Source organism: Lepus europaeus, chromosome X, assembly GCF_033115175.1.
Source record: "Lepus europaeus isolate LE1 chromosome X, mLepTim1.pri, whole genome shotgun sequence".
NCBI lineage: Eukaryota > Metazoa > Chordata > Mammalia > Lagomorpha > Leporidae > Lepus > Lepus europaeus.
In genome coordinates, this window is record NC_084850.1 from 86,670,396 (window position 1) to 86,696,905 (window position 26,510).

Here is a 26,510-nt window from a genome sequence, read left to right on the forward strand (position 1 = left end):
CGCTGATGTGGCAGGAGGGCCGTTGCGCTGTCTGCCGACGCCTGTAGGGATATGGGCAGGAGGGAATTAAGGATCTTGGCAACAAAAGGAACGCGGAGGGGGGGAAAGAGCTTCTCCCCTCTGTGCCCTCCAACATTCCCTGCAGGGCTGAGGCTGGGTGAGCAGCCTCCTTCCCTGGGGTCAGGGCTCTCGGCAGGGGTGGAACGTTTCCAGCCCCTGCTCCCCACTCCCATTTTTTTGCTAAGCCCCAATCAATGGAGGCCTGGGAGGGGGCACCTGCTGCTCCTGCCTTTTTCTCCTGGATGAGTTTTGCAGCTCCCTGGGGGGCCCTGTGGCCGTTCTGTTGGAGCTGCTTTTTGGGGCAGGGGGGCAGATTGGGAGGGATGTGTGGTCCCCCTTCTCCCCCCGCCCCCCGCTCCCCCACCTAGTCCTACATCCCCCATGGGAGGAGCCCCCTCTCCCCCCCTCCTGGGGGGGGCTGCAGCTGATGCCAGTGGGTGGTGGAGATCTGTCCTCCCTCCATGCTGTCACTCTTCCCGTGGGAGGCCCTCCTCCAGGGCAGGCAGTGTCTCCAGCCCCAGTCCCCCACCACCACCCTGGTTGCTGGAGAAGGACACCACGGTATGGAGGAGCATGAGCACGAGGACACAGAGCCGGATCCTACTGGGGCTGAGGCGCGAGCCCCCAGAGACCGTCAGCAGGGAGGGCTTGTGGCTGACGCGGCCTGGGGGGTCATGGCGGGGGTGGTAGTGGTGGTACTGTGGGTGGTAGTGGTGGAAATAGGAGTGATGGAATTGCTGGTGGTGGGTGTTGGGGGCCTCAGTCTCCTTGAACTTCTTCTTTTCCGACTCACAGGAGACCCACTGCACGTCACAGCACTTGGTTTCCGGCCGCTTTGGTGAAGTATCCAGCAACCCTGCCAATGGATAAGGAAGGGGTGGACGGGGTGCTCAGGGGGCCGGTGGCTAGGCCTTACCTGAAGAGGAGATTTTTCAAAGCTTTATCTGAGCCTCTTCCCCCCTGGCCCTCAGCACTGTTACTTTTGCAGCCCTTCTCTCTGGAGGAACCCAGCCAGTTTCTCTGGCTGAGTGTGTTCTGGGTAGAGCTGGACACTCTGGTCTTTACTTTTTTTTTCCTAGTCTACTTGAGCCTGTCCCAACCTGGGGACCTCACGTCCCACTGCTCCAGCCATTGGGCTGGCTGCTAGTGTGTCTGCCCTGTTGTCCTCCCTGCTCCCACTCCTCAGAGCTGCCACCTTCCCTGGGTCCCCAGCCTCCTCCCCCTTTCCCAGCGCCCTGCCTTTACCTGTACAGATAAATCCAGGGAGCCCTCCGTACACCATTTCTTCATTGTCGGGGAGGATAAAAGGGCACCGGGTCTGCACCTCCAGGCAGTATTGCTTGCAGGGCACCCAGCGCTGGCATTCCTGCTGGGTCACGCTGAAGTATTCTGAGCACAGCCAGGCCTTGTACACAGCCTGTAGGGAGAGGAAAGAGCATCAGCTCATATGCCTGTCCCTTCCCATCTCAAAGGGGAGAGTGTCCTGTGGTCTCTCCAGGCAGCTTCATTAACCTAACTGTAATCCTCTCCAGGGGTGAACAGGAAGAAATGTTTGCATCAAGGCCCCTAAACACTACCCTAAGATCTCCCATGTCATAGCCAGGACTCCCTCCATCTACAGTCATCCAAAACTAAGAAGTTGCTCATTGGCAAAAAAAGAAAAAAATCACAAAATTACTCCTACGTGAGAGCTGGAAGGAACCTCCCTAACTGTTCCATCCAACCCTATCACTTTACACTTGGTCCAAAGAGATGTCCTGACTTGCCCCACCATATGTGTATATATATATATATATATATATATATATACACACACATACACACATACACACATATATACATATATATATTTCACCATATATATATATATACATTTCACTTGTACATATATATGTATATATATATACACATACATACATGCATATATACAATAATGCAAATTTCAATTCCATTCAATCCCATGAATATTTCTTTGGTTGATGGTGTTAGATTTCTAAAGTCAAGAAAGAGATGGAGAGAGTAATCCATGCTCTAGCTTATTAGGGTGTTGTGTGGAGCAAATAATATGGCACATATGAAAATGTTTTGGAAACTCTAAAGTGCAATGCAAATGTGAGGGGTTGTTTTTAATAGAAACAGAGGGGTCGGTTTGTGCTGTACTGGGTTAAGGCTCTGCATGCAATGCCGGCATCCCATGTGGGCACCAGTTCAAGACCTGGCTGCTACTCTTCCAATCCAGCACTTTGTTAACAGCCTAGGAAGGCACTGAAAGATGGCCCAAGTGTTTGGGCCCCCGCACCCACGTGGGAGAGCTGGAAGAAGCTCCTGGCTTCAGAACCGCCCTGCTCCCACCATTGAGGCCATTTTGGGAGTGAACCAGCAGATGGAAGACCTTTCTCTCTGTCTCTGCCTCTCTCAGTCTATAACTCTGCCTCTGGTGTGGAGCAGACATCATGGACTCTGCCACATTTCACCTGGCATCTTTGCTTTGCAGTTTCACGTCACTGGTATACTCTACTCTTGGCCCTCTCCTAGCCCATCCCGGCCAAGTCCTGCTCCATGCCCTGGCCATCATCAAACCCAGTGCTTCTGGCAGTGATGTTACTGACATTTGGGGCTGGATAATTCTTTGTTGTGGGGGCGGTCCTCTGCTCTGGGCAGCATCCCTGGCCTCTACCTACTAGAAGTCAATAGCATTCTCCCCAGTTCCCCATTGTGACAACCAAAACATGTTTCCAGCTCTTGTCAGATGTTCCCTGGAGGGGAGCAAAAATCATCTCCTGTTGAGACCCACTGATCTAGCTCCTTGCTACTCAAAGTGCACTTGGACCAGTAATGTCTCAATCATCTACAAGCTAGTGAGAAATGCAGACTCTCAGTCTGCCAAGTCAGCACTTGTGTGCTAAACAGGGTGCCCAGGTGACTATCGGCCCTGGGGCTCAGGGGTTCCCCACAGCTTCAGAGTTGCTCCCCACAGCAGTGGTTGTCACATTTCACAGTGTGCCGCAGAAGGCCCTGGGGTGTTTGTTCAATATTCAGATGCCTCCCCTCCAGTTTGGCTTCCAGAGGACTGAGGTGGGCTTGGGAATCTGTGGTTTTGAACAAAGGTCCAAGACTTAGAAGAACTCTATCAGGGCCAGCGCTGTGGCGTAGTGGGTAAAGCCACCACCAAAAGTGCCAGCATCCCATATGGGTGCCAGTTCGAGTTCCAGCTGCTCTACATCCCATCTGCTATGGCCTGGAAAAGCAGTAGAAGATGGTCCAAGTGCTTGGGCCCCTGCACCAGCATGGGACACCCGGAAGAAGCTCCTGGCTCCTGGCTTCGGATCGGTGCAGCTCTGGCCATTGTGGTCAATTGGGTAGTGAACCAGTGGATGGAAGACCTCTCTCTCTCTCTCTCTCTCTCTCTCTCTCTCTCTCTCTCTCTCCCTCTCCTTCTCTCTCTGTGTGACTCTTTCAAATAAATAAAATAAATCTTTAAAAAAACAAAAAAGAGGAACTCTGTCACAATTCCTGCACTGATTTTTTATTTTATTTTTTATTTAAAATTAATTAATTTGAAAGGCAGAGTCTCAGAGAGAGAGGCAGAGGTACAGAGAGAGGTCCTCCATCCACTGGTTCACTCCCCAAATGGCCACAAGCTGCAACGGGTGGAGCTGTGCCGATCTGAAGCCAGGAGCTTCTTCTGGGTCTCCCATATGGGTAAAGGGACCCAAGGACTTGGGCTATCTTCTACTGCTTTCCCAGTCCATAGCAGAGAGCTGGATTGGAAGTGGAGCAGCTGGGATTCAAATTGGTGCCCATATGGGATGCCGGCACTGGAGGCGGTGGTTTTACCCGCTATGCCACAGTGCTGGCCCCACCTGCACTGATTTTAAGCACTTTCACTAAACTACAAATAACTGCTGCCAACAAGGACTGTGGCAACGCAGTGCCACACTGGCTGTCATCAAAGCAGCGGTGGCGGTGGCAGTGGTGAGGGGCTTGTGGTGCAAATCAATTCCCCAAGGAATAAAAAGCATTGGTTGGGACACTGGTAGCCCTTAGACATCTCAAATGGAACATGCTCTAATTTTTGACATGTAGTTCTTGATTTTTTTTTAAATCTCTAATCTGCCCTCAGCCTCAAGTCTTGCCTGTTGGAGTAAGTGCCAGGAAACCTACATGTCAGCTTTCATCCCTGTCTTTCCCTGTATCTCCACAGCCAGTCCTTCAGCCAGCCACGTCAAATGTAGCTCCACGGGTGAACCCTATAGACAGGCCACAATCATCTCTTACCTGGATGACAGGTTCCAATCTGGCCTCACCACCTCTGCTCTTGCTCTTTCCAATCCACTGTCCACAGGGGAGTGAGAGAAGTCTCAAATTGCAATCAGATCACATTACTTACTCCCTTGCTCCAAACCCTTCAATGTATTTAGACTAAAACCTGAACTTTGTACTGCAGACTTCAAGCCCCTACATCTCTCTTTCTTTCTTTCTTTCTCTCTCTCTCTCTCTCTCTCTCTCTCTCTCTCTCTCTCTCTCTCTCTCCAACCTCATTTTCTTATCCACCCCCTTAAGCTCCTCATGCTCCAGAGGATTTCTTTCTTTTCCCTGAACATGCCCTACTTCTTCCCACCTCAGGGCCTTGACAATGCTGTTCTCTTGGCCTGGAATGCTCCCCAGCCCCCCTCCCCACTTGGCATGGCTGGATCTTTCTTATCTTTCCAGACTCAGTTTAAATCGCTGCTCTTCAGAGAGGGCCTCCCTGACCACTCCTGCCACCCTCATTATCCCCTTTCCCTTAATTGTTTCCTCACCACAAATGTTACTTGGCCTGCATATTTGTTTTCTGTCAGTCCCACTAAAATGTGAGTTGCACATTTGCAGACATTGGTTTGTTGTAACTGTGCACTCAGCACAACATACATGAAAAAGTCTGTTGACTGAATGAACAGAACAAGCAAATGAGGCCATGTCTCACTCCCACGGGAATTCCAGTTTCATGGGCAGAAGAGATCTAACTAGCAAATAGGGTATATGATTTGTACTACAGGAGAGGTCAAATCACTGCTATGATCAATGCTCTAGTGGATGTCATTGTGCACACACCTCTCTCACATTTGTGTCCAGTCTTTTTATATAATTTCCTAGGCATGAAAATACTGGGATAAAAGGTATGTGCAAAGGAATGAGAAGGGAGTGAACTGAGCGTAAAACAGAACAGGTGACAGTTAAGAGAGAGGGTAAGAGAGAGATGGAGGGGCAGAAGATGGCAGTAAAAGTGGGCATTAAGGGCTAAGAGACAGTGTCAGTGAAGTAAGAGGGTAAAACAGAGCAGGTGTAGGGCAGACTCTGGCGCAGCAGTTAGTTCCCTGCCTGGGATACATACATCCCTTATTAGAGTCCCTGGGCTCTAGTTCAAGTCCTAGGTCCACTTACGGTTCAACTTCTTGCTAATACGCACCCCTGTGAGTCAGCAGGCGATGGTCCAAGTATTTGGGTTTTTGCCACCCATGTGGGAGATCTCGACTGAATTCCTGGCTGTGAGCTTCAGCCTGCTCCAACCCAGGCTGTTGTGGGCATTTGGGGAGTGAATCAGTGAATGAAAGATCTGTCTGCCTTTGTGTTTCTGCCTTTCAAAGAAATAAATAAAACAAACAAATTAGAATTTTAAAAAGAAAGGTAAGAACAAGCAGGGGGTGGATAAGAAAGAATAGGGTGGATGATAAAGATGGGAGTATAAGAATGCAAGGTTGGAGCTGGCGTTGTGGCATAGCAGGTTAAGCTGTTGCTTGTGATGCCGGCATCCCATGTGAATGCCGGTTCGTGTCTCTGCTGCTCCACTTGTGAAGGCAGCGGAAGATGGCCCAAATACTTGGGCCCCTCCCACCCATGTGGGAGACCTGGATGGATTTCCTAGTCCCTGGCTTCAGCCTGACCTAGTCCTGGCCATTGTGACCATTTGGAGCATGAACCAGTGGAAGATCTCTCTCCCTCTCTGACTTATAAACAAACAAACAAATAAATAAATAAATCTTCTTTTTAAAAAGAATGATCAGTAAAGAAGGAGGGATAAGAGCAGAAGAAAGGAAGCCAAATGAAAACAAGGCAAGAAAGAAAATAAAATCACAAGAACTAAGGGCTCCAGCACTTCGGAGGTGCCCCTCCATCTTTCGGACTCCAGAATGCTAAGATGAGTCTCTGTCCACAGCCACCGCTCCCATCTCTGCTTCCTGAGCCCACAGCCACTGCACTGTCAGCTCAAACTGTGTGGAATCGCTTCCTCTGGTGCCCAGTGGTGGGCTCAGGGGTATCTGGGTGATTTTCTGTAGCCTCTTCCAGTTCAATGTTCCTGCTCCCTAGGTGAGGAGGCCCCAGTGGACGGAGGCTGGGCACCCCTCTCATCTGTTTCTGGGGGGATGGAGGGAAGGAGAGAGGGGCAGTGGGGGGTGAGGGGGACAGGGGAGAGGGGTGGCCTGACAGTTTGGAGTGAGGCCTTTCTCCTTAATTAGACGACCCCCCTCTCAGTCTCCACACCCCCAGCCAGAGTTACCATGGCAACAAGTGGGTGAGCAGATTGCCTGGGGAGGACACCAGGCCTGTGGGTGGTGAGGCAGGAACAGGCAAGGAGCTAATGAGGGGAATGGAGGAAGAAGAGCTACACCGGGCTCAGAGGTAATCCAACTCCTTGGCGCCCCAGCCAGCTGGCTGAGGCCACTGCCGACCCACATGCTTCACATGTGGCCTGGGGTGCTTCTCAGATGAAAGGTCTGACTCTCAGTGCTCCCACGTGGACAAAAAGGCCACCTTATCCTCTATAGTCCTGTTCCCTATTCAGGCCTAGGCAGTTTGCCCTGTCTCAGCAGGGAGCCAGGTTGCTTGGGTAGTCACAGGGAGCCTTGGAATTTTCACCTATGAAGATGAGAAAGATCCAGGAAGGCCAGGCTTAGGAGTGGGACTTCCTGGAGGTAGGGCATCTAGGGAAAAGGAAGAAATGCCTCAGACCCAGATAACAGTGAGTTGGTAGCCCGGTGCAGACATTTTGCCCTCCAGATGGGAACCACTCAGAGAGCTTTTGAAAAATACTCCGGCCTGCCTCGCTTCACACCCCACATTAACTGTATCTGAATCCTCATACGTGGGACCCACACATCCAGTCTCACCAAACACCTCAGGCAATTTTGTCCACAGCCAGGTTAAGAACCATCAGCTAAGTTCTACTGCACCATTTTATAGACAGGAAAATCAAGGCTCAGAACGGGGAGGGTGGGGGAGGAGAAGTTGTCCACATAATAAAGTGACAGAGGGGAAGAGAGGAACTTGAAACCTGCCTTCCTGCCTTTGACTCTAGGGTTCTTGCCACTGAACAATCCTCCCAGCCACGGAACATTCCAAACTCATGGGCAGGACACCAGGCGCGGCTGAGGGGAGGAATGCTACAGCGATTCACGCCTGCTTTGGGGTTTCAGGATATTCAAACTTGAGCCCTGGCAGCACGGGATTCTCCATCGTCCCTGTCCTCTGAGCTGAGGTATTTTAGGCTCTTGAGGTAGCAGCAGGGGATGGGTGAGGTGGGCAGCCTTGACCTGGCACTGCCCTCTTTTCCCCGACTCTGTCGGGCCACTGCTGGGCTCAATCAAGTTCTGGCTGCTACAGCCCAGTTGCTATGGGAACTGGGAGGGGGAGGAAGCAGGGAGTAACTAGAGGGAACACCAATTAACCCAAAAAGGAACCTGGGAAGGCTATTCCCACCCCTCCTCCCAGCAGGGCTGCAGAGCCATCCCTGAAACGGGAAGGGCGATACAGGGGGATCCCCATTCCTCCTGGGCTCTGCAGTTGCCAGTTTGGGGAGGAGTGAGAGGACCTGGAGGGCCTAACCTTCCGGCTCCTTGGCTTGCATCCCTGGCCAGGGCATTCTCATCTCTCACTCTCCACTGGCAAGAAGTGCCTGACTTGTCCAGAGTGCTGCGTGAACGCACACTATCGCACTCCAAATCCGGGACTTGGGGCCACAAATTTTAGAAACAGGAGGCCTTCCTGAGCTCTTTGGTTTTGGGGCTAGAAAATCTTCCAGGGAAGAGAGCTTCAGTTCTTGCCAACCAGGAAGTAAGCAGTTTCCTTCTTGTATTCAAACGCGCTTCCCTCCCTCAGGCCTGTTTCTCCTTCCAAATCCTCCCTGTAGACCTTCTCTCCATGGCTGCTTTTCTTCTTAATGCACCCGTGGGACCCTTGGCCAGGAGCTGCAGCCATGGCGTTTGGCAGCAAAGCAGTCATCTGGGCTGGGCTTTTCCACAGACACCATAATATGCAGGTAAGCACTCTACCCTCCAGGGAAAAATGATGCCCAGGGAAGGAGGATGGCTTAGCCAAGTCAGACACATGCAGGAAAGCAGCTAGGACCCAGGGTTAGAAGGAAGGTGCCCTGACTGCTAACCTGATGCCTCTTTTCATTGCATCCATCAGCACAACTGGACTTTCAGAGAGTTGAATCAGAACAGAGTAAGGCCAAACTTAGCCTCCTGAACCAGAGGAAAGGAGATCATGAACGTAACTCTGGGGACAGCAGTAGTTCCTTGGGATTGGCAGAATCCAGCTGGGATTACCGGCATTAAAGGGTAAATCCAGGTGGATGACAGGGCTTTACTTAAGTGGTTGTAAAAAAAATAAGCAACAGCTGTCCTGCTTCTCAGAATGAGCAGTCATGAGTCAAAGTGGCCTGGCCTTAAGGAAAGGCAGGGGAGGTGACTGGAGAGGTAGGTGAGAACCTAGAGCCAGCACAGCTCCAGAGGGCCTCCCAAAAAGTGGCTGTGAGGGTGTGAATGTGAGAAATGTATTAAGGAGGCAGGATCTCCTCAAGTGACAGTAGCTGGGTGGGTCTGGCTTGGCCAGAGGTGGTGGTGGTGGTTGTTCTGTAAACTCTTTTGGTTTATGACTGCTTCAGAATGCAAAGGATCATGACAGTCACCACTCGAACACCCTAATCTGCTGCTGGAATTTCCACTTGAACAACACAGCCAAGTGCTAAGCAGCTTCTGACTGTGAACCTTGTCACAGGGAGCTCACTCTGTCCTGGGGCAGCCCGTATCTTTAGACAGCTCTAGCAGGCCGAGAAGTTCTTCCTTCTTTTGAGTTGCAACGATGTCTCCCTGTGGCTTCACTCCTGACTCTTACTAGGTCTTCTGGGGTCCTACAGAACAGTTGCCTTCTGGTCACCACTTGCTAACCATGTAGGTATTAGTAGACTTCTCTGAAACCGGTCTGCTCGTTCGTTTGTTAATGCAAATACTACCTGGACATCTTCCGAGTGCCTGGCACTGTGCTGTGAGCTACAGATACTGGAGATGGGTAAGACAAGATTCCTATTTTCAAGAAGTAGGGGAAGACCTGTGTGAATCAATCATTACAAGTCACTGTGATAAGTATCATGGACTTGGTACAGTGGTAGCATGAAGAAAAGAGTGATCAACTGTTTTGAGAGCTGAAGGACAGGAAAACACCTCCACGTGGAATAAGCTTGAGTCAGGGGCTTGGAAGAAGTGAATCCAGGTTCATTTAGCTGTACTAGGGTGGGAATAAGTGTACTGCCTGTGAAGGTATCAGTAGGCACAAAGGCTGAGATGTGTGAAATAGTGCTGGGTTCAGATACTGTATATAGTTGTTCAGCATAGTGAAAGGGTGCAAAGGGGGACACAATGGGGATGAGGCTACAGAAGAAGGTCATGGCCATAACATAATATGCTCTGGATGCTGAGGAGGATCTGAGCTTCAACATATAGGCAATGGAGAGCCTCTAATGGGTTTTAAAACAACTCTGTGATGACTTTTTCCAATTTCTGTCTGAAAGTGGATGATGACATATAGGCATCGAGACTGGAGGTAGGGAGATCAGTCAGGAGACTATTGCAACAATCTGAGAGAAGAACATCTCAACATAGGCAGTGGCAGCAGAATTAAGAAACAGAAGGAGCTGGTGGTGTGGCATGATGGGTTAAGCCTCGACCTGTGACACTACCATCCCAGTACCAGTTCATGTCCTGGCTGCTCTGCTTCAGATACAGCTCCCTACTGATACACTTGGGAAGACCTCAATGGAGTTCCAAACTCCTGGCTTTGGCTTGGCCTGGCCCAGCCCTGCCCATAGTGGCCATTTGGGGAGTGACCCAGTGGGTGAGAGACCTTTCTTTCTTCCTCCTCTCTCTCTCCCTCTGCCTCTATAACTGTGCTTTTCAAACAAACAAACAAACAAATAAATAAATAAATAGGGGCCGGCACCCTGGCTCACTTGGTTAATCTTCTGCCCGCGGTGCTGGCATCCCATATGGGCGCCGGGTTCTAGTCCTGGCTGCTCCTCTTCCAGTCCAGCTCTCTGCTGTGGCCCGGGAGGGCAGTGGAGGATGGCCCAAGTGCTTGGACCCTTGCACCTGCATGGGAGACCAGGAAAAAGCACCTGGCTCCTGGCTCCAGATTGGCGCAGCGCCGGCTGTGGCGGCCATTTGGGGAGTGAACCAACGGAAGGAAGACCTTTCTGTCTCTCTCTCTCAGTCTATAACTCTACCTGTCAAATAAATAAAAAATAAAAAAATAATTCTTAAGAAAAGAGAAATGGGGAAGAGGGGTGGATGTGAGAAAGATATCAAGGAGGCAGAATCAACAGGGTTTGGGGAATTAGGGACAGAAAGGGATCTGGGATGACTTCCAGGCTTCTGGCTTTGGTGGCTGGATGAATAATAGCTTCATCTATTAAGGAAGGGAAAACAGGAGGAGGTGTAGATTTGGAGGTGAAGGGGATGAATTCAGTTTTGAGTTATGTTCATTTGGAGGTACATGCGTATATGTGGGTCAGCTAACAGGAAATGTCAAGGAGGCAGTTGAACAATACTATGCTCAGAAGGAGGGTCTGGATAAAGGGTTGGAAACCATCAAGGGTTAGGGGGCTACAAGTTAGGTATGGACATATGGTTTACATTGGCCAATGAAGTATGAGTTGAATTGACATGGATCACTTTTGTGGAGAAAGGTTCATTGTTGATGTATGATTCGCCCTATTCTATTCCCTTTGGCTGCTGCAGTGTTGAGTTGGACCCTCTACTACCTTGGGTTTTTAATGAGTTTCATGAACAAATGCTCCCTACTGACCTGTTTTGGATGTGTACTGGGAGCAAGAAATAACCATTTTTGTGTTTTGTTACCACATCATAACCTGGCTCACTCTTATATAGTGAGGTATAAGCACACATGGAGGTGCTTGCCAAGTCCTTGTAAACCAGGCTTCCAGAAACTAGCCCATATTGGAGCAATGTGGATAGTTCCAAGGAGAAAACAGAAAATAATGGGTTATGAATGTGTTTTCATGTAATTTAGAATTCTGATGAAGAAATAGATTATGTCTTCGCCAAAAGTCATAGAAAACTAAGCAAATAGAAAAAAGAGGCAATTGTTAACTCCAGGAAAACAAGTTGACAAAGGAAAGAAATATAATTACAGAATTCTACACTATTCAGCTGTAAATAACATTTATAATCCTAGTAATGTAAACATGGAATACTGTTAAAAACCAGAAACTGAGATATGCCAATCCAGAGTGTATGGGGATGGGAAGCATGTGTACATGCAGAGTGCCACTGGTAGCAAGAGAGCTAAACCTTCCTCTAATCAAATAAAAAAGTGAAGAGATATTTCAAACAGAAAAATCAGGAAATAAAATATTGGTATGCCACTTATAAATGTAGAGGAAGTAACTTAAGAGAATTGGAAGTATTTAACTCTGAAGAAGGAGGCTCAGGGGCAGAGCAGAGGGCTACTATTTTAGTGATAAGTCTTGAGATCTATATGTATCATTTATAATACATACATAGGTATGTTGTGGTGCAGTGGATTAAGCTACTGCTTGCAATGCTGGCATCCCATATCAGAATGTCACTTCATGTCCTGGCTGCTGGCTTCCCACCCAGCTTCCTGCTAATATACCTGAGAAAGCAGCTTATTTTATCTATTTTAAAGGCAGAGTGACTGAGGGGGTGAGGAGAGAGAAAGAGAGAGAGAGAGAGGTCTTCCATCTGCTGGTTCACTCCCTAAATGGCTGGAGTTGGGCAAGATCAAATCCAGGAGCCTGGAACTCCATCCAGATCTCCCATGTGTGTGGCAGGGGCCCAATTACTTGGGCCATCTTCTGCTGCTTTCCCAGGCACATTAGCAGGGAGCTGGATTGGAAGTGGAGCAGTCCTGGCCTCCAACTGGTGCTCTGATACGGGAGTGCCAACGTCACAGGTGGTAGCTTAACCCACTGTGCCACAACGCCAGCCCCAATAAATCAATCTTTAAGAAAAAGAATATATCTTAAAGGATATGTACAAGCTACCAAGATGCATATGTTTGACATATATATGTATATACACAAACGTGTATATATTGTATAGTCTATCTATACACACGCATACACATGGTCAGATATTTAAAACAGAAAAATCAGGCCGGCGCCGCGGCTCACTAGGCTAATCCTCCGCCTTGCAGCGCCGGCACACCGGGTTCTAGTCCCGGTTAGGGCGCCGGTTCTGTCCCGGCTGCCCCTCTTCCAGGCCAGCTCTCTGCTGTGGCCCCGGAGGGCAGTGGAGGATGGCTCAAGTGCTTGGGCCCTGCACCCCATGGGAGACCAGGATAGGCACCTGGCTCCTGCCATCGGATCAGCGCGGTGCGCCGGCCGCAGCGCGCCAGCCGCGGCGGCCATTGGAGGGTGAGCCAATGGCAAAGGAAGACCTTTCTCTCTGTCTCTCTCTCACTGTCCACTCTGCCTGTCAAAAAAAAAAAAAAAACAGAAAAATCAAGAAATAGCAATATTGGCATGTCATTTATAAATGTGGAAGTAAATATTAGAAAAAATGACCAAGAGTGTTTCAAGTGTTTAAAGAGTGAGGTTCAGAGATATATGTGTGTATGTGTGTGTAGATATGTAGCTTGTAAATCAGTAAAATTATGGAATATATTGCTTTGATAAAACCAAAAATTAAAAACAAGCGGATAAACTACCATGAACCTCACAAAGAAGCAAAACAAAATCCCCAAGACATGACCTGACAAACCTTGCTGGACTCCATCTCACTGTCCTGCCCCATGGCCCCAGGCCCTTCACTGCCCTGCCCTGGATCATCTACTCTATCACGACTGTCTAGGATGTAGACATGGGTCAGGCAAGCGTAATAAGCCAATTGAGCTAATGGGGGCTGGGGGTGGGGGTCCCATAGCCAGTGCGAGGAACTGAGATGCAGAGAAGAGAGCTTTGGGAGCTTCTGTGCATAATGGCTATGCAGGTCACAACAGGAATGATGCCAGTATGACACTGACCACCGTATCTTCCTTTGTTCTGCACATACTCTGGTCTCCCAGGCACACCTGTTAGCTACACAGAAGTAGTCTTGTGCCCAGGCTTGGGCAGCAATCTCTAGCCTTCTGCAGGGGTCACTGTGAAGGCAGCTCTCTGCCCCTATATCTCCTCCTCCAAATGCTGTGCCTTGCTGGATAGATGGGCAGCTGCAGAGAACAAAGACCTCATCAAAGATGACCGTGGGCTGTGTTTGGTCTCTAGTGATGAGGTAAATCAAGGACTTTGGAGTCCTTCCATCTCCCCCTCTGCCTCTTCCCTTCCCTATCTAAGCATATCTGTATTCTCACTCACTAGAATCTCTCTAGTTGCCTTCTGGCTCCTAATTCCCCATCTCCACCTAAGACACTTCACCTCTTGCTCCCAAATCAGCTTTTCCTACTCCTAAGCAGCCCACCTCAGCAGTTGGAGTCTCATTTGAGCATGAAACAATCAATTGGATTAAATACATCTAATGAAGTCAAGAATAATAATAGCCACCATTTAGTAAGTGCTTTCTGTATGCTGGGCTCGGTCCTGATCAGTTGACCCTGACCTTTATTAACTTAACAAATCCCCAAATCCCTTGATGTAGAGACACATCTTTACAGGTGAGGACAGGGAGGGTCAAAGAGTTTAAATAACTTTCCTAATATCCACAGCCAACAACAGCAACAACAATGATAGCAGTGGTTAGCATTTGCTGAACACCTTTCATCTTGTGGGCTCTGTGCTCTTAAGAGATTTCCATGTGTTATATCATTTATGCTTCATAATGACCCTGGCTCCTTGGTTTCAAAGGTGAGGAAGGTGAGATTCCAAGGGATATTAAAGAATATGTTCAAGGTCTTAATAACTGTTCTACAAGAGAAGACAGATTTCAAACTGGAAATTGAAGTCATGTTTCCTGAACTTCAGTGCCCAAGTTCCTGTACACCATCCTGCCCTTGGGATGGCCTCTTCAATGTACTACCACAATTGAAGCTTGTTACTCAAACAAACCTCTTTTTGATGGAATTTCAGGTCAAGGTGGGGAAATATTTCTAGGTTTACTGGCGGGGGGCTGTTTTTCTAAAATCAATCTACTCAGTTAATTCCCTATATGAGTAAGGTATTCTGTATTGAGTAGATGTGAGGGAAGGAGCACTTACATAATAGGGGCTACAAATGATCATTTCCATTCCTCTGTCAGTGCAGTCTTTATCCGCTTTACACACACACACACACACACACTGCTTTGCTTCTTCCACACCTACTAACTTCCTACCCAGACCCCAAGGCTCACTATTGCTGCTCTGATCTTTGGCAATTGGTTGAAGAGAGGGTAGCTATCACAAGCACAAAGGTTTTATTAGGGCTTCTGGAACAGCCTTGCTCTGGATGAATCTGATGCTGGAGTCTAATCCTTCATTAAAGTCTCAGGGAAGCCATTTACTCTACCTAATTTCTCATTCTTCCCCCCGCCCTCACTTACTCCATCGATGCTCTTCACCAAGAAGTCATTGGTCCAGTCAGATGGAGCCTTAGTCAGATCCAGGTTCAGATTCTGACTCTGCCACTAACTAGCTCTGTGGATTTGGATGTCAGCTGTAAAGAAGGAATTCTGTCACTATTGCAATGTGACTGCCAGTCAAGCACTTTTCCTCTCTGGGCCTCTGTTTGGATCCAAGAAAAAGGCCACTGGGGAGGCAGCACGTATGACATGGTCAAATATCTTTAAACTCAAACAGTCCTGCAGTCACAATCCCAGGTCTGCTCTGTCATTTATATAACCTTAGGCAAGAAACTTGACTTCCTTGATCCATGCTTTCCTCCTTCTTCAAAATGGAAAGAATAAAAGGACCTCCCCTATGTTTCTGTAAATGGTATCTGTAAAGCAACTGGCACAAAGCTTTACCTATGGCATAATTACACCAGCACAGATTGCGGACTCTCATTGTCTGCCGGAATTCAAATCCCAGCTCCAATTCCTACCAGCTGGATAACCTTGAGCTAGTCGTTTAACCTCTCTGAGCCTGTCTCATCCTCTGTAAAATGAAGATAGTATGAATGTATTTCATAAGACAGATGTAAGAATGAAATAAGCTAAAGTACATGAAGTGCTGTAAAGATCCCTTCTTTGCTGTTCCCTCCTTTTAGCTCTTAAAACATCAATAACAAATGAAGAAAAACTCTGCCACAAACGTGATTGAAGAAAGGTTAATGTCATTAATACATATAAAAGAGAACATATAAATCAAAAAGAAAAAATTAAAAAGAAAACGCGAACAGAAAATTCACAGAAGAGGAAAAACAAATAGGCCATAAATAAGAAAAACAAATGTCTGACCTAAGGAATGCAAATGGAACGCCAGCGTTAGAACATTTTTCAACTACCAAATTAGTAAAGCTTTGAAGACATGATACTCAGTATGGAAAAATGTGGTAAATTAATCTCACACTTTTAGAGAGGATATAAACGGGAATAATTTAGTAATTTGAAAGAAATTTGGTAATGTATGTGAAGAGCCTTTAAAAAGTTAATACTCTTTGCTTCTGTAAACCTACTTCCAAAACTTCATCCTGCAGAATTAATGTTGATGCTCTCATTTGTATGCAAAAGCAAGAAAATGTCATTTTGTGTGTAGATGTTTATGTAAGCCTACAAAGAGAGGTAGAAGAATATATATCAAATTGTTAACATCAGTGGCCTCAGGGCAGTAGGACTTGGAGGGGAGTGAATAGGAAGATTATTAATGTTTTCTTTATAAACCTCTGTATTGTTAGATTTGCTACAATGAACATGCATTATTTTGTGATTTAAAAACCTCAGCAAAGTAGAGAAATAAAAAAAAATGATTGTGATAGCATTTAGTAGTAAAAAAGAATATGATCTGCCATAAATTTATGAACAAAGGTATTCATCACAGCATTATCTATAATAGCGAAAAGTTGGAAGTAATGTAAATATCTAACAATAGGAGGCCAATTAAATAAATTATATTATATTCATATGATAGAATATTGTACATTCATCAATAATGATATTTATAAATACTTAGCTACATGGAAGTATACTCAATGTAACAACAAGTTAAAATAGCAAGGTAAAAAACTGGATGATTTCACGTATGTAAAAATGTATAGTCACACCTATCAGGATGGCTATAATTAAAAAAAAAAAAAACAGAAAATAGTAAGTGCTGGCCAGGATGTGGAGAAATTAGAATCCTGGTGCACCTCAATATATATGCTAAATGTAATATAATGTAAAATGATGCAACCACTGCTGGAAACAAGATGGTACTTTCTCAAAAAACTAAATATAGGGGCAAGTGTTTGATGCTGCAGTTAAAAGGAGCCTAACTCCATATTTGAATTCCTAGGTTCAAGTCCCAGTTCTTCTTCTGATTCTAATTTCCTGCTAATGTACATCTTGAGAGGCAGTGAGTGATGGCTCAAGTGGTTAGGTTCTTGCCACCCATATGGGAGATCTGAATTGAGTTCCTGGCTCCTGGCTTCAGCCTGGCCCAGCCCTGGCTTTTGAGGGCATTTGGGGAGTGAGCCAGTAGATCAGGGAGATCTCTCTCTACCTATCTCTTTGCCTTTAAAATAAGTTAAACAAGCAACACTTAAAGATTTACTCTATTTATTTGAAAGGCAAAGTGACAGAGAGAGGGAGAGATAGAGAAAGAGAGATTTTCCAACCATTGATTTACTCCCCAAATGGCTTCAAAAGCCAGGGCTGGGCCAGGATGAAGCCAGGAGCCAGGAACTCCATCTAGGCCTCTCACGTGGGAGGAAAGGTGCCAAGCACTTGGGCCATCATCCACTGCTTTCCCCAGTGCATTAGCAGGGAGCTGGACTGGAAGCAGAGCAGCTGGGATTCGAACCAGCACTCCGATATGGGATGCTGGCATTGCAGGCGGCTTAACCCACTGTGCCCAAATGCTGGCTTCATAAATTTTTTTTTTAAATTAAACATAGAATTACCACATTATCTGGCAATTCCACTTCTGAGTGTACACCCAAAATACGTGAAAGCAGAGGCTCAGACACATTCTTGTACATCAATGTTCTCTGCAACATTACTCAGAATAGCCAAAAGATGTAAACAACTCAAATGTCCACCAAGAAATAACTGGATGAACAAAATGAGGTGTGTACATGTAATGTAATATCATACAACCACAGAAAGAAATGAAGTACTGATACATGCTACAATATGGATGAATCTTCAAAATATCAAGATAAGTGAAATAAGCCAGACACAAATGGACAAATAGCATATGACTTCACTTATATGAGAAGTACCTATAACAGTGTAATTCATAGACACAGGAAGTAGAAAAGTAGTTACCAGGGGCTGGAAGGAAAGAAGAGCAGGGAGTTATTGTCTACTGGGTGCAGTTTCTGTTTGGGAAGATGAAAATGTCTTAGAAGTGGACAGTGGTGATGGCTGAACAACACTGCAAGTGCACTTAATGTCACCTTCTCTGTACACTTAAAAATGGTTAAAATGGTAAAAACATTTACACATATAAAAAAGATTCTGAGTCTATAATAATTCTGAAGAATTAGCTGGGATTGAAGCTTTAGTTAAGTTCAACAATAAACAGTCATGCTCACTGTTCACATATCAGCTAGGTAACCATGCTAGCTACTTAAACCTAAGTAAGACAAGAAACACTGGGTAATACCCACTACTACCACAGAACATAGTGGGTTGGCACTTCCTTCAAACTCCAAAAGAACCATAGGTATCCAATGCCAAAGGCTGACCCAGGTCTCAGCAGGTTCTGGGGTATTCCCTTTCCCTTCCAGCTCTACCAGCATGTGCTTGGCAGGGCTCAGGCTTGCGTTAGGCCTGCTTGGGATATCCTCTCTCCTCCTGTCCTGGTTGATTCCTCCAGCACATTGAGGCTAAGAAGATGCCAGAGATACAAGGGTACTTCAAAAAAATTGTGGAAAATATAATTAAAAGATGAGTTTATTTTGGTGCAAACATATTTTAAGTTCCATTTTCCATGAGTTTGCTGAAGTGGCAATATACCTTCTCTCTAGGCAAGAGGAGCCCAGTTCCTCTCATCTCTTTTGTAAAACCAGAAGGAGGAGGAGGGGAAGAAACACCTTCCTTACTCTCATCCTCCTGTTGGCAACCCAGAGGATACGTGTGACTGCCACCAGATCTCAAGGCTGAGGCTGGGATGTTGAACAAAAAAGATGTTTGTGGGTCCTTGCTCTGGATCCGAGCCAATCTAAACTTCCAAAAGGCTCTGCCAGGGTTCCTCTCCAGTCAGCCCGGCTTCTGACACCAGCAGTTCAGTAGCCAGCTGGGCACTGCCTCTGACAGCTGGAGGAGATTATTAGCATTTTCTTTATACAAGTGTGCACTGGAAAAAGAACAGACAGACCTGGGTCTGGATCCTCCCACCTTTCAGCTGTGTGGCCTGGGTAGATCATTTCCTCTCACTGAGCCAAAGTTGTCTCATTTGTAAAATGGGAACAATAGTATTTGCCTGCTAGAATGACTGTCCGGATTCAATGAGTTCATAAACATATATCAAGTCCCTGGCATCTCCTAGGCATTCAAAAGCTTGCCATTTTCTTTGTCTCTTTCCTTTTCTCATCCCTTTCTTCTTTGGAACTGGTTGCCCTCATCTTCTGGCCCAGAGATTTGTGGCTCAGGTTCAGGCTCCATTCTCCAAATTCCATTCTGGTTGGAGCTGTGGCCATGGCAGCTCCTGTCGCTCCAAAGTAACTCCTTCTCTTCCCAGAGCCAGCTTTAGCTTAGTTGGTGCCTTTGCTGCCTCCCCCTCTAAGTACCTACCTGGTTTAATAACTCAAAAATTCGGGTTTTTCTGAACTCTCTCTTAATGTGCAGAGAGAAAAGGCTGGTCCAGCAGCCCTGGTCACCTGCACACACCCAGTTCTGTGTACCTGTAACCACAGGAACCCAAACATACCCATTCCCCAGAGACCTCCCAGGCTAGCATTGGATAATGGTGCTTTTAAGGGTTCAGGTACATCCAGAGCCCTCAGAAGCAGAAGCCTCACCCTCACCCCCCACTTTCAGCAAACAGCTGCAATGTGCAATCAGCATGTGGCTCAGGAGATGAGCAGAGGAGGGCAGGTTTGATGCCCAGTCTGCATGGGCACACAGCAGGTAAACAGCTGCCGGGGGTGGCAGCACAAAAGAATTGCCCCGAGGGAAAAGTTGTTCTAGGGCAAACTGCCACCCCTGAGTCTGAGGCATTACCTACTTTCCCATCGACACACCAAAGAGTGGGTGTGCCCTTTCCCTGAGGTACTGATGTTTGCCGAGGGGACCGGCATGCACCCTCAAGGCTTAGACGCTCTCATGCTTGGGCTGCGTTTGTTCAAGGATCCTTGACCTTCTTTGGATGTCAGCCACACCCACTGTCTTCCCTTCCCGTATCCCCACTTGGACTGTGTTCAGCAGACTTTGCCAGCCAGGCCATGACACTGGTGGGAGGCTGCTGGGCTCCCTTTCCTCCCTCTAATCCCCCCACCCCCACTTTCAGGAGATACCAGTATATCCTTCCTGGAGGTTCCCGTTGCTATGGTGACTATAGTAGTCAGGCACCAGCCTGCGGGAAGGATGGGAAGTAGCCATGAAGATTGGGGGATGTGTGTCTGGTGTGTGTGTGTGTGTGTCTGTGTCTCGGTGTGTGTGCATGCACGTGCACATGCACACATGCACACAAGCACACAAGCACGCATGGACGCACACACACATGTCTACCCTGGATGGGAAGGAGAAAAGGGAAGGCAGAGGGAGAGTATGGAAGGAACAGGGTAGAAAGGGGGAAAGGGAAAGGGGGCAGAACAAGAGAGGTCTGGAAAATGAAACGGGGAGAGGAGGAGGGATGGGGGACACTGGGAAGTCAACTGTGAGGAGGGTACAAGGGGTGAGGGGGTACAGAGGCATGAAGAGCAAGAGGGGTGAAGGACAGAGGTCAGAAGAGGATTGGGGGGGCCGGTGCCATGACTCACTTGGTTAATCCTCTGCCTGCAGCGCTGGCATCCCATATGGGCGCCGGGTTCTAGTCCCAGCTGCTCCTCTTCCAGTCCAGCTCTCTGCTGTGGCCCCGGAGGGCAGTGGAGGATGGCCCAAGTGCTTGGGCCCTGCACCCGCATGGGAGACCAGGAGGAAGCACCTGGCTCCTGGCTTCGGATCAGTGCAGCGCCAGCCATAGTGGCCATTTGGGGGTGAACCAACAGAAGGAAGACCTTTCTCTGTCTCTCTCTCTCTCACTGTCTAACCTCTATCTGTCAAATAAATAAAAAAAAAAAAAGAAAAGAGTTGGGAACTGGGGTAAAGGCTGGGAGGACTGTGATGTGGGAGATGGGAAGGAAGGGCAGTGGAGTGGGATAGGAGAGCTGGCTGTTAGGTGAGGGTGGGGAGGAAAGGGTTGATGTGACGGGGAGGTAACTGTCCGGAGAAGTAGGTATAGGGATATGGTTACACACTGGGGTGCGAAGTGTGGTCTGGGGAGGTTCTAGGGTGATAAACAGACAATTGGGAAGTTATGGGGTTGGTAGGTGGATGAGGGGTGTTAGAGATGGACTACAATGTGGAAGGAACATGGGGGTTGTGGGGGTGAGGGGGGCTGGAGGGGTGTGAGCAACATGAGGCTGCTTTCCCATTCGCAGCCTTTCCACTGCCAGCCTTAATTCATTATGTTCTTGTCCTCACTATAAACCTCTTGTCTGTCCCTGCTCCAGGATTCCCTATTCCTGCCCCTTCTGAGAACCCCATGTTGGCATTCTCTGATGATGAGGAGATGAGCTTCTGTGGCTCCGGAGGCCCCTCCCCCAGGGCAGGCTTTGTCATGGCTCCCAGGTGGCTGCTTATTGACTGTCTCTTCTTCTTCCACCCTCAAAATAGGGACCAGGGCAGCCTTTCTGGCTGCAAGAGCCCTGGGTCTGGAAAGCTGTCTACAGGGTACTGTGCTCTTCTTGCCAGCCTGGGTAACAACAGAGAGCACTAGGCAACTTGGGGCACCTGACCTTTGCCCAATACCCTGAGTTCCCAGTTCTCAGCAACCCCCAAACCCAGCATTAGCCCCGGAGTCCTGCTTGGCAGGAAAGCTGTGGCAGGTGGGAGGAGAGAGGAAGGCAGTGAGGCAGAAACAGCTGCCAGCCGGAGTGGAGGAAGAGCAGGCCCCTAGCGGGTACGGGCAGAAGGCTAGGCACTGGCTCTGGCAGCCCCCCACCCTTTCCCGTGTGTGGGTGTTAGGCTCAACCGCCTTCCCCAGCCCTCCCTATGCAATGCTGCTGTTCAGGGAGCAGACTCTGCTCACAGGCCTAAACTTTGAGGCGGAAGGAGACCACACAGGTCGCCTGGTCCGACTCTCCCCATCATCTGGTGTTAGAGCCACCTCCACAGCATTTCCCCCAGGGGTCCATTTGGATCAGGCTTAGACATTTCCTGGGAGCAGAAGCTCACCTCCTGTTAAGGCAGTTGGTCTCTTCTTTGGAAAGAAAAAACTGTCAACCCAGCAACGCGGATGTGTCAGGCCTAGGTGTTGTACAGACTTCTCATTAATAATGATCTCACATGGCTGTTAGGATAGGGAAGCCCATTTTACACATGAGAAAAACAAGGCTCAGAGAGTGGACTCCATAGGTTAAGGTCACTCGGCAATAAATAAAAGCTGGTTTAGAACCTAGAAATTTCTACCTACAAAGGCACAGAGTAGGACATGCTTCCTCTTTAGACCCCTGACAACTCCCCTGAGGTGTGGAGACAGAGACACCATACTCTCGAGTCTCTTCTCCAGGTGAAACAGTTCCTTTGACTCTCTCTGATTGAACTGGGGTTCCAGCTCCCTCCTTCCTTGGTCAGTGTGAGACCCACAACCAAACACATAGTCTGCCAGGTGGGTTTGGGCCAGGCCAGAGTAGTACACAACCATCAACATCCTGCCTGGGACTAACCTTAGTTAATGCAATCCGGCAGCCAGTACCAATGCTGAGAATCATCCTTCCCTGAATCATCATAGCCCCTCTTGGATCAGGAGCTACGAGAGCAGAAGCTAGGGATTTGCTCCCATCTCTATCACTCCTCTCGGTCTGAATGCTGTGAATCGGGAGTAAGAAAGAGGTGGAGGTGGGGGAAGAGGCCATTAGAACCAAGCAAGTCTACAGCATAACTAGGAGGATGGAAAGTTGTGGGGCATGAGGTGGTCATCTAGTAACCCTTGGAAGGGGCAGGGCAGAGGGGGAGTAAGACTTGGGGGGTGTATGGGGAGATAAGGGCTTGGTGGGACATGGCCCCAGGGGTTGGGAGAGGCAAGGGTTGGGATGCATATGGCCCTGCCTAGGTTAACATCGCTGTGCTGAGAGAGAGGAAGTCAGTCGCACATTAAGGAAATGTTGCAGCTGGTACTAAATCGGGAGGTGTCACAGGCAGCAGTGAGGACAGGTATGATTCTTGGGGCTCTGTGTGGCCAGAAACAGGGGCAGACATTGCAAAAGGAAAGAGCCGGGTTTCTGGGGCCGCCCAGGAAGGATGTCACCGAACCATTCACCGTAGGGCTCTGGAGGTGAGGGAGGGCCTCCAGGCTTGGTTTCCTGAAGTAAAGGAAGCCTCCTCATTCTGGGCTGGGACTTTGGGTCTCCCCTTAGGAGAAGCTCTGATAGTGGGAATCATTTCCCAAGGATCCCAATCTGGGTGGGAGCGAAGAGGGCCTACAAGGGAGGTAACGTGAAGGATTGCGGAGACAGGCTGGGAGCAGGGCTGTCTTTCCCTGTAGTGCCCATAATACAGCTGGCTTGGAGAGCCCTTGGGGCCTCAGTTGAAGAAAGAGAGAGTACTGGGAGAGGTAGGAAAGACCGGAAGAGAGCTATGGAGCTGGCACTGCCCTTCTGCCAGCACAGCCGGCAGCAAGAGGGCAGGAGTTCGCTTGCTCACAGGAGAGAGAGGCAAGGAGACAAAGGAGAGGAGGGAGGGCCATAGGGAACTTGACGGAAGGCCGTGACAATAAACAGGAGCTTAGCATCAGAACATGCCATTTGGGGCCTCAGCACTCCTACTCTCATAACTGAGTGACCTTAAGGCTAACTGCCTGACCTCCCCCCTTCCCTGCACCTCAGTCTCCTTGTCTGGAAAATGGGAGTGATGGTGCTAGTATTACCGACCTCCCTGGGCAGTTGTGATCTCAAAATATACGTGAGAGGGCTTGGAGACCCCAAGCCTTACATCAATGTCAGATGTTCACATTTCTGTTACAAAATACTATCAGCTACCTCTTCCCACTCAGACCTCACAGAAGACCCAGGACACAGAAAGAGAGCAAGGATTATTGTCCCTGTTTGACAAATGAGGAAATGAAACGTGTAAGAGGAGTGAAGCGACTTGCCCAAGGTCACACTGTTAACAAGTCATAGAAGTGATAAGGCCTCTTGAATCGGAGAGATCCGTTGTCTTTCTCCTATATCACAACTGCTTGGGAAACAAGCAATCAATGTGAGGGGCTGTAATCAGTCAGAGCTTGGCGCCAGCTATCACATGGAGAAAACCCTATGGGAAAGTTGTGGCGTGGCTTTCATTCATGTTGGTGATTGAGAGGAAAACAAAAAGCTCTTGGGCCCATGGGGTTGGAGGATCTATCCTTTACTCTGTTTGCTGGTGAACCACATCCCCACATCCGTCTGCTCCCATGGGGTGTAGGCATCTGTATCTGGATACGACACAATGGGTCCTTCTTCAGATGGTACCACTTTGCCTGTGTGTCTCTGACACTGTGGGGAGATGTGCATGTGTGTGTGGCATGAGGGCTACTTGTATGGTTCTGCAGAGTGGGACACTCTCTGTATGACTTTCCCTAGGTGGTGGCGGTGGCGGTGGTGGTGCTACTTGGCTCTGTGTGTGTGTGCGTGCACATGCGCGTGTGCATGCATGTGTGTGTCTGTGTGTCTATCTGCCTGTACACCTTTAAGAAGTGGAATATCTCATTTGGTAGTGTGAGTGAGGCAGTGAGTCAGCTGAGGCTGAGGGAGGCGGGAGGGAGACTGCTAGGTTACGAGAACAGGAAAAAGGAGAAGGAGAAAGTGAAGTCAGGAGCAAAGAGCTACCTCTTTCCTCCTCAGCCCTCTACCCCAAATCCCTCTGGAGCCCACCAAGAGCATGGAAGCCTTGCACAAGTCCATGGGGGTCATGCCAGGCAGAAAGGGGTACTTTCTTTCCCTCCCCAAAGCCTGGGAAGGAGATGAGCTAGCCTAGGCAAGTGTCTCCCTCTCCAGTTTTTGGTCCCTAGCTCCAGGATGTGTGAGGCCACCAACCCACCTTGTTTCCTTGTCACTTGACCCTTTGACCTTGCTGTTCTCTTTCTTCCCAAAGGCAGGCCACCTGGCCAGGCCAGAAGAGCGGGGCAGTGGCATCAGGTCCAAATGTTTATAGCCCTCAGCCACTGGCTGTCCAGAACAGTGCTACTGTGGGTGAGGAAGTTTCCTAAGGCTCTGCTCTCACAGGCAGGCGGGTCTGCAGCTGCCTCACCCAGCCTCTGGATGCCTGGCTGCCATTCTGGGGTGCTGCCATTCTGGGGCGCTGGGAAGGTACCAACCTTCCGTGGCCCTCCGATGAGCTCCTGTTCCCAGCTCCTTCTTTTGTCAGGGGAGAGCAATCCAGCACAGTCCCTCCTTGGGATAGGCCAGGTACCCCTAGGTTCCACCCGCCTGGGCTCTGGCGGGCCACCTCCGGTCATATGAGGTCAACAGAGTGGTGGGCCCTACTCCCCCCCGCCCCCCCGCGCGTGCTCCTCCTCTCACCCATTGGCAGGATCCAAAGGATGAGGATTAAGTCAACAAATATTCTTCCTCCCGCCTTTGGCCTTCCTCCCTCACCAGCCAGTCCCAGGACTTCCAATTTCAGCCCAGGGAAGGAGGAGGGCCCGGCCGGCTGAGGATGAAGGCTAAGGGAACACAATCCCTCCTTCCACCCCTTTGGAAGCCACCCCCCCCCCCACATTGCCCATGAGCCCTCCCTCCTGGTGCAGAGGCAGGGCACCCACAAAGTGCCAGGCGGAAGGTCCCCAAACGCAGAATGAACAGAAGTTGGCCAGGTGGTTACCTGACCCGAATCCCTGAGGCCCCCTGCGCTGGGGGAGGATCCTGGAGTGGGAACCACTGGGTGAGTGGTGGGCTGGGTGCAGAGGAAGACCTCCTTTTATTCTGGCGGTCCCCACCGCTGCCGCGACCGCCGCCACCCAAGGCAGTTTGTTGGGGCTGCAGACGCCGGACCTACCTTACAGCCTTTCGTGCACGACCGGATTGAGTACTCTTCCGCCTGTAAGTATTTATGCAGCACGAGGTCGAACTCGTCATATTTTTCCTGAGCATGTCGGTCCAGCCGCTGGTACGCCTCGATACAGTTGCGACATGCCTCCCAGGCCCCAGAGCCAGGGCTGGCCACCACGGCCAGCAGGTCCCCCAGCAGGGTGTCCAGACTGCAGTCCAGGCTGTCGGGACGGTCCATGCCCAGCAGCAAGTCCCAAACCGTGTAGGTGTCGCAAAAGGAGAGAGTGAAGTTCCGAAAGTGGCCTTTGAGCAAGTTTTTTTTGGCGGAGGGGAACTCGGCCTGGGTACGGGAAGGGGCGTCAGGGGGCCGCAGAGGGGGGGCCGGGGTCGTCGGTTCGAAAAGTCTCTGCAAAGATTCCAATTTGGTGCAAGCTGCGTCCAGTCCCGTGGGCTCTGGGACGCCGCCGCAGACCGGCCCGGGGCCGGCGGCGGGGGCGGCTTTGGTCAGGTTGCTGTATCGGGGGCCGCAGGTGCCCGGGGACGCGCTGGCCTCGCCGGGCGACGGCGGCGGCAACGGCAGCACCGCGCGAGGAGGCACCGACTGCCGCTCGCGGCCGGCCCCCCAGGGCGGCCGCATGGCGCTGCTCAGCTCCCTGGCCCGGGGCCGGGCCCCCGCGCACAGCCACAGATGGTCAGCGAGCAGCACGGTGAAGAAGAGCAGGGACGCCAGGGACAGTCGCCATCGCTGCGCCCGCTCGGAGTCGGCGCAAGGTTTGTCGCTTGGCCTGGGAGCCCAGCAGCAGCAGCAGCAGCAGATAGTCAGCGCGGCGGCGTCTTTCCCGGGCCACATCCAAGCGCCCCTGAACAT

General features: G+C 49.5%; 1 protein-coding gene across 1 annotated transcript; it reads right to left on the bottom strand.

Annotated features, from left to right (window-relative positions):
- Positions 1–443: 443 nt before the first annotated feature.
- NALF2 (NALCN channel auxiliary factor 2) lies at positions 444–26,510 on the bottom strand. The gene is made up of 3 exons (XM_062183469.1): positions 25,650–26,510; positions 1,306–1,477; positions 444–916 (listed from the first exon to the last, which is right to left on the bottom strand). The coding sequence occupies exons 1-3, from the start codon at positions 26,508–26,510 to the stop codon at positions 528–530; spliced, it is 1,422 nt and encodes a 473-aa protein (XP_062039453.1). The 3' UTR covers positions 444–527.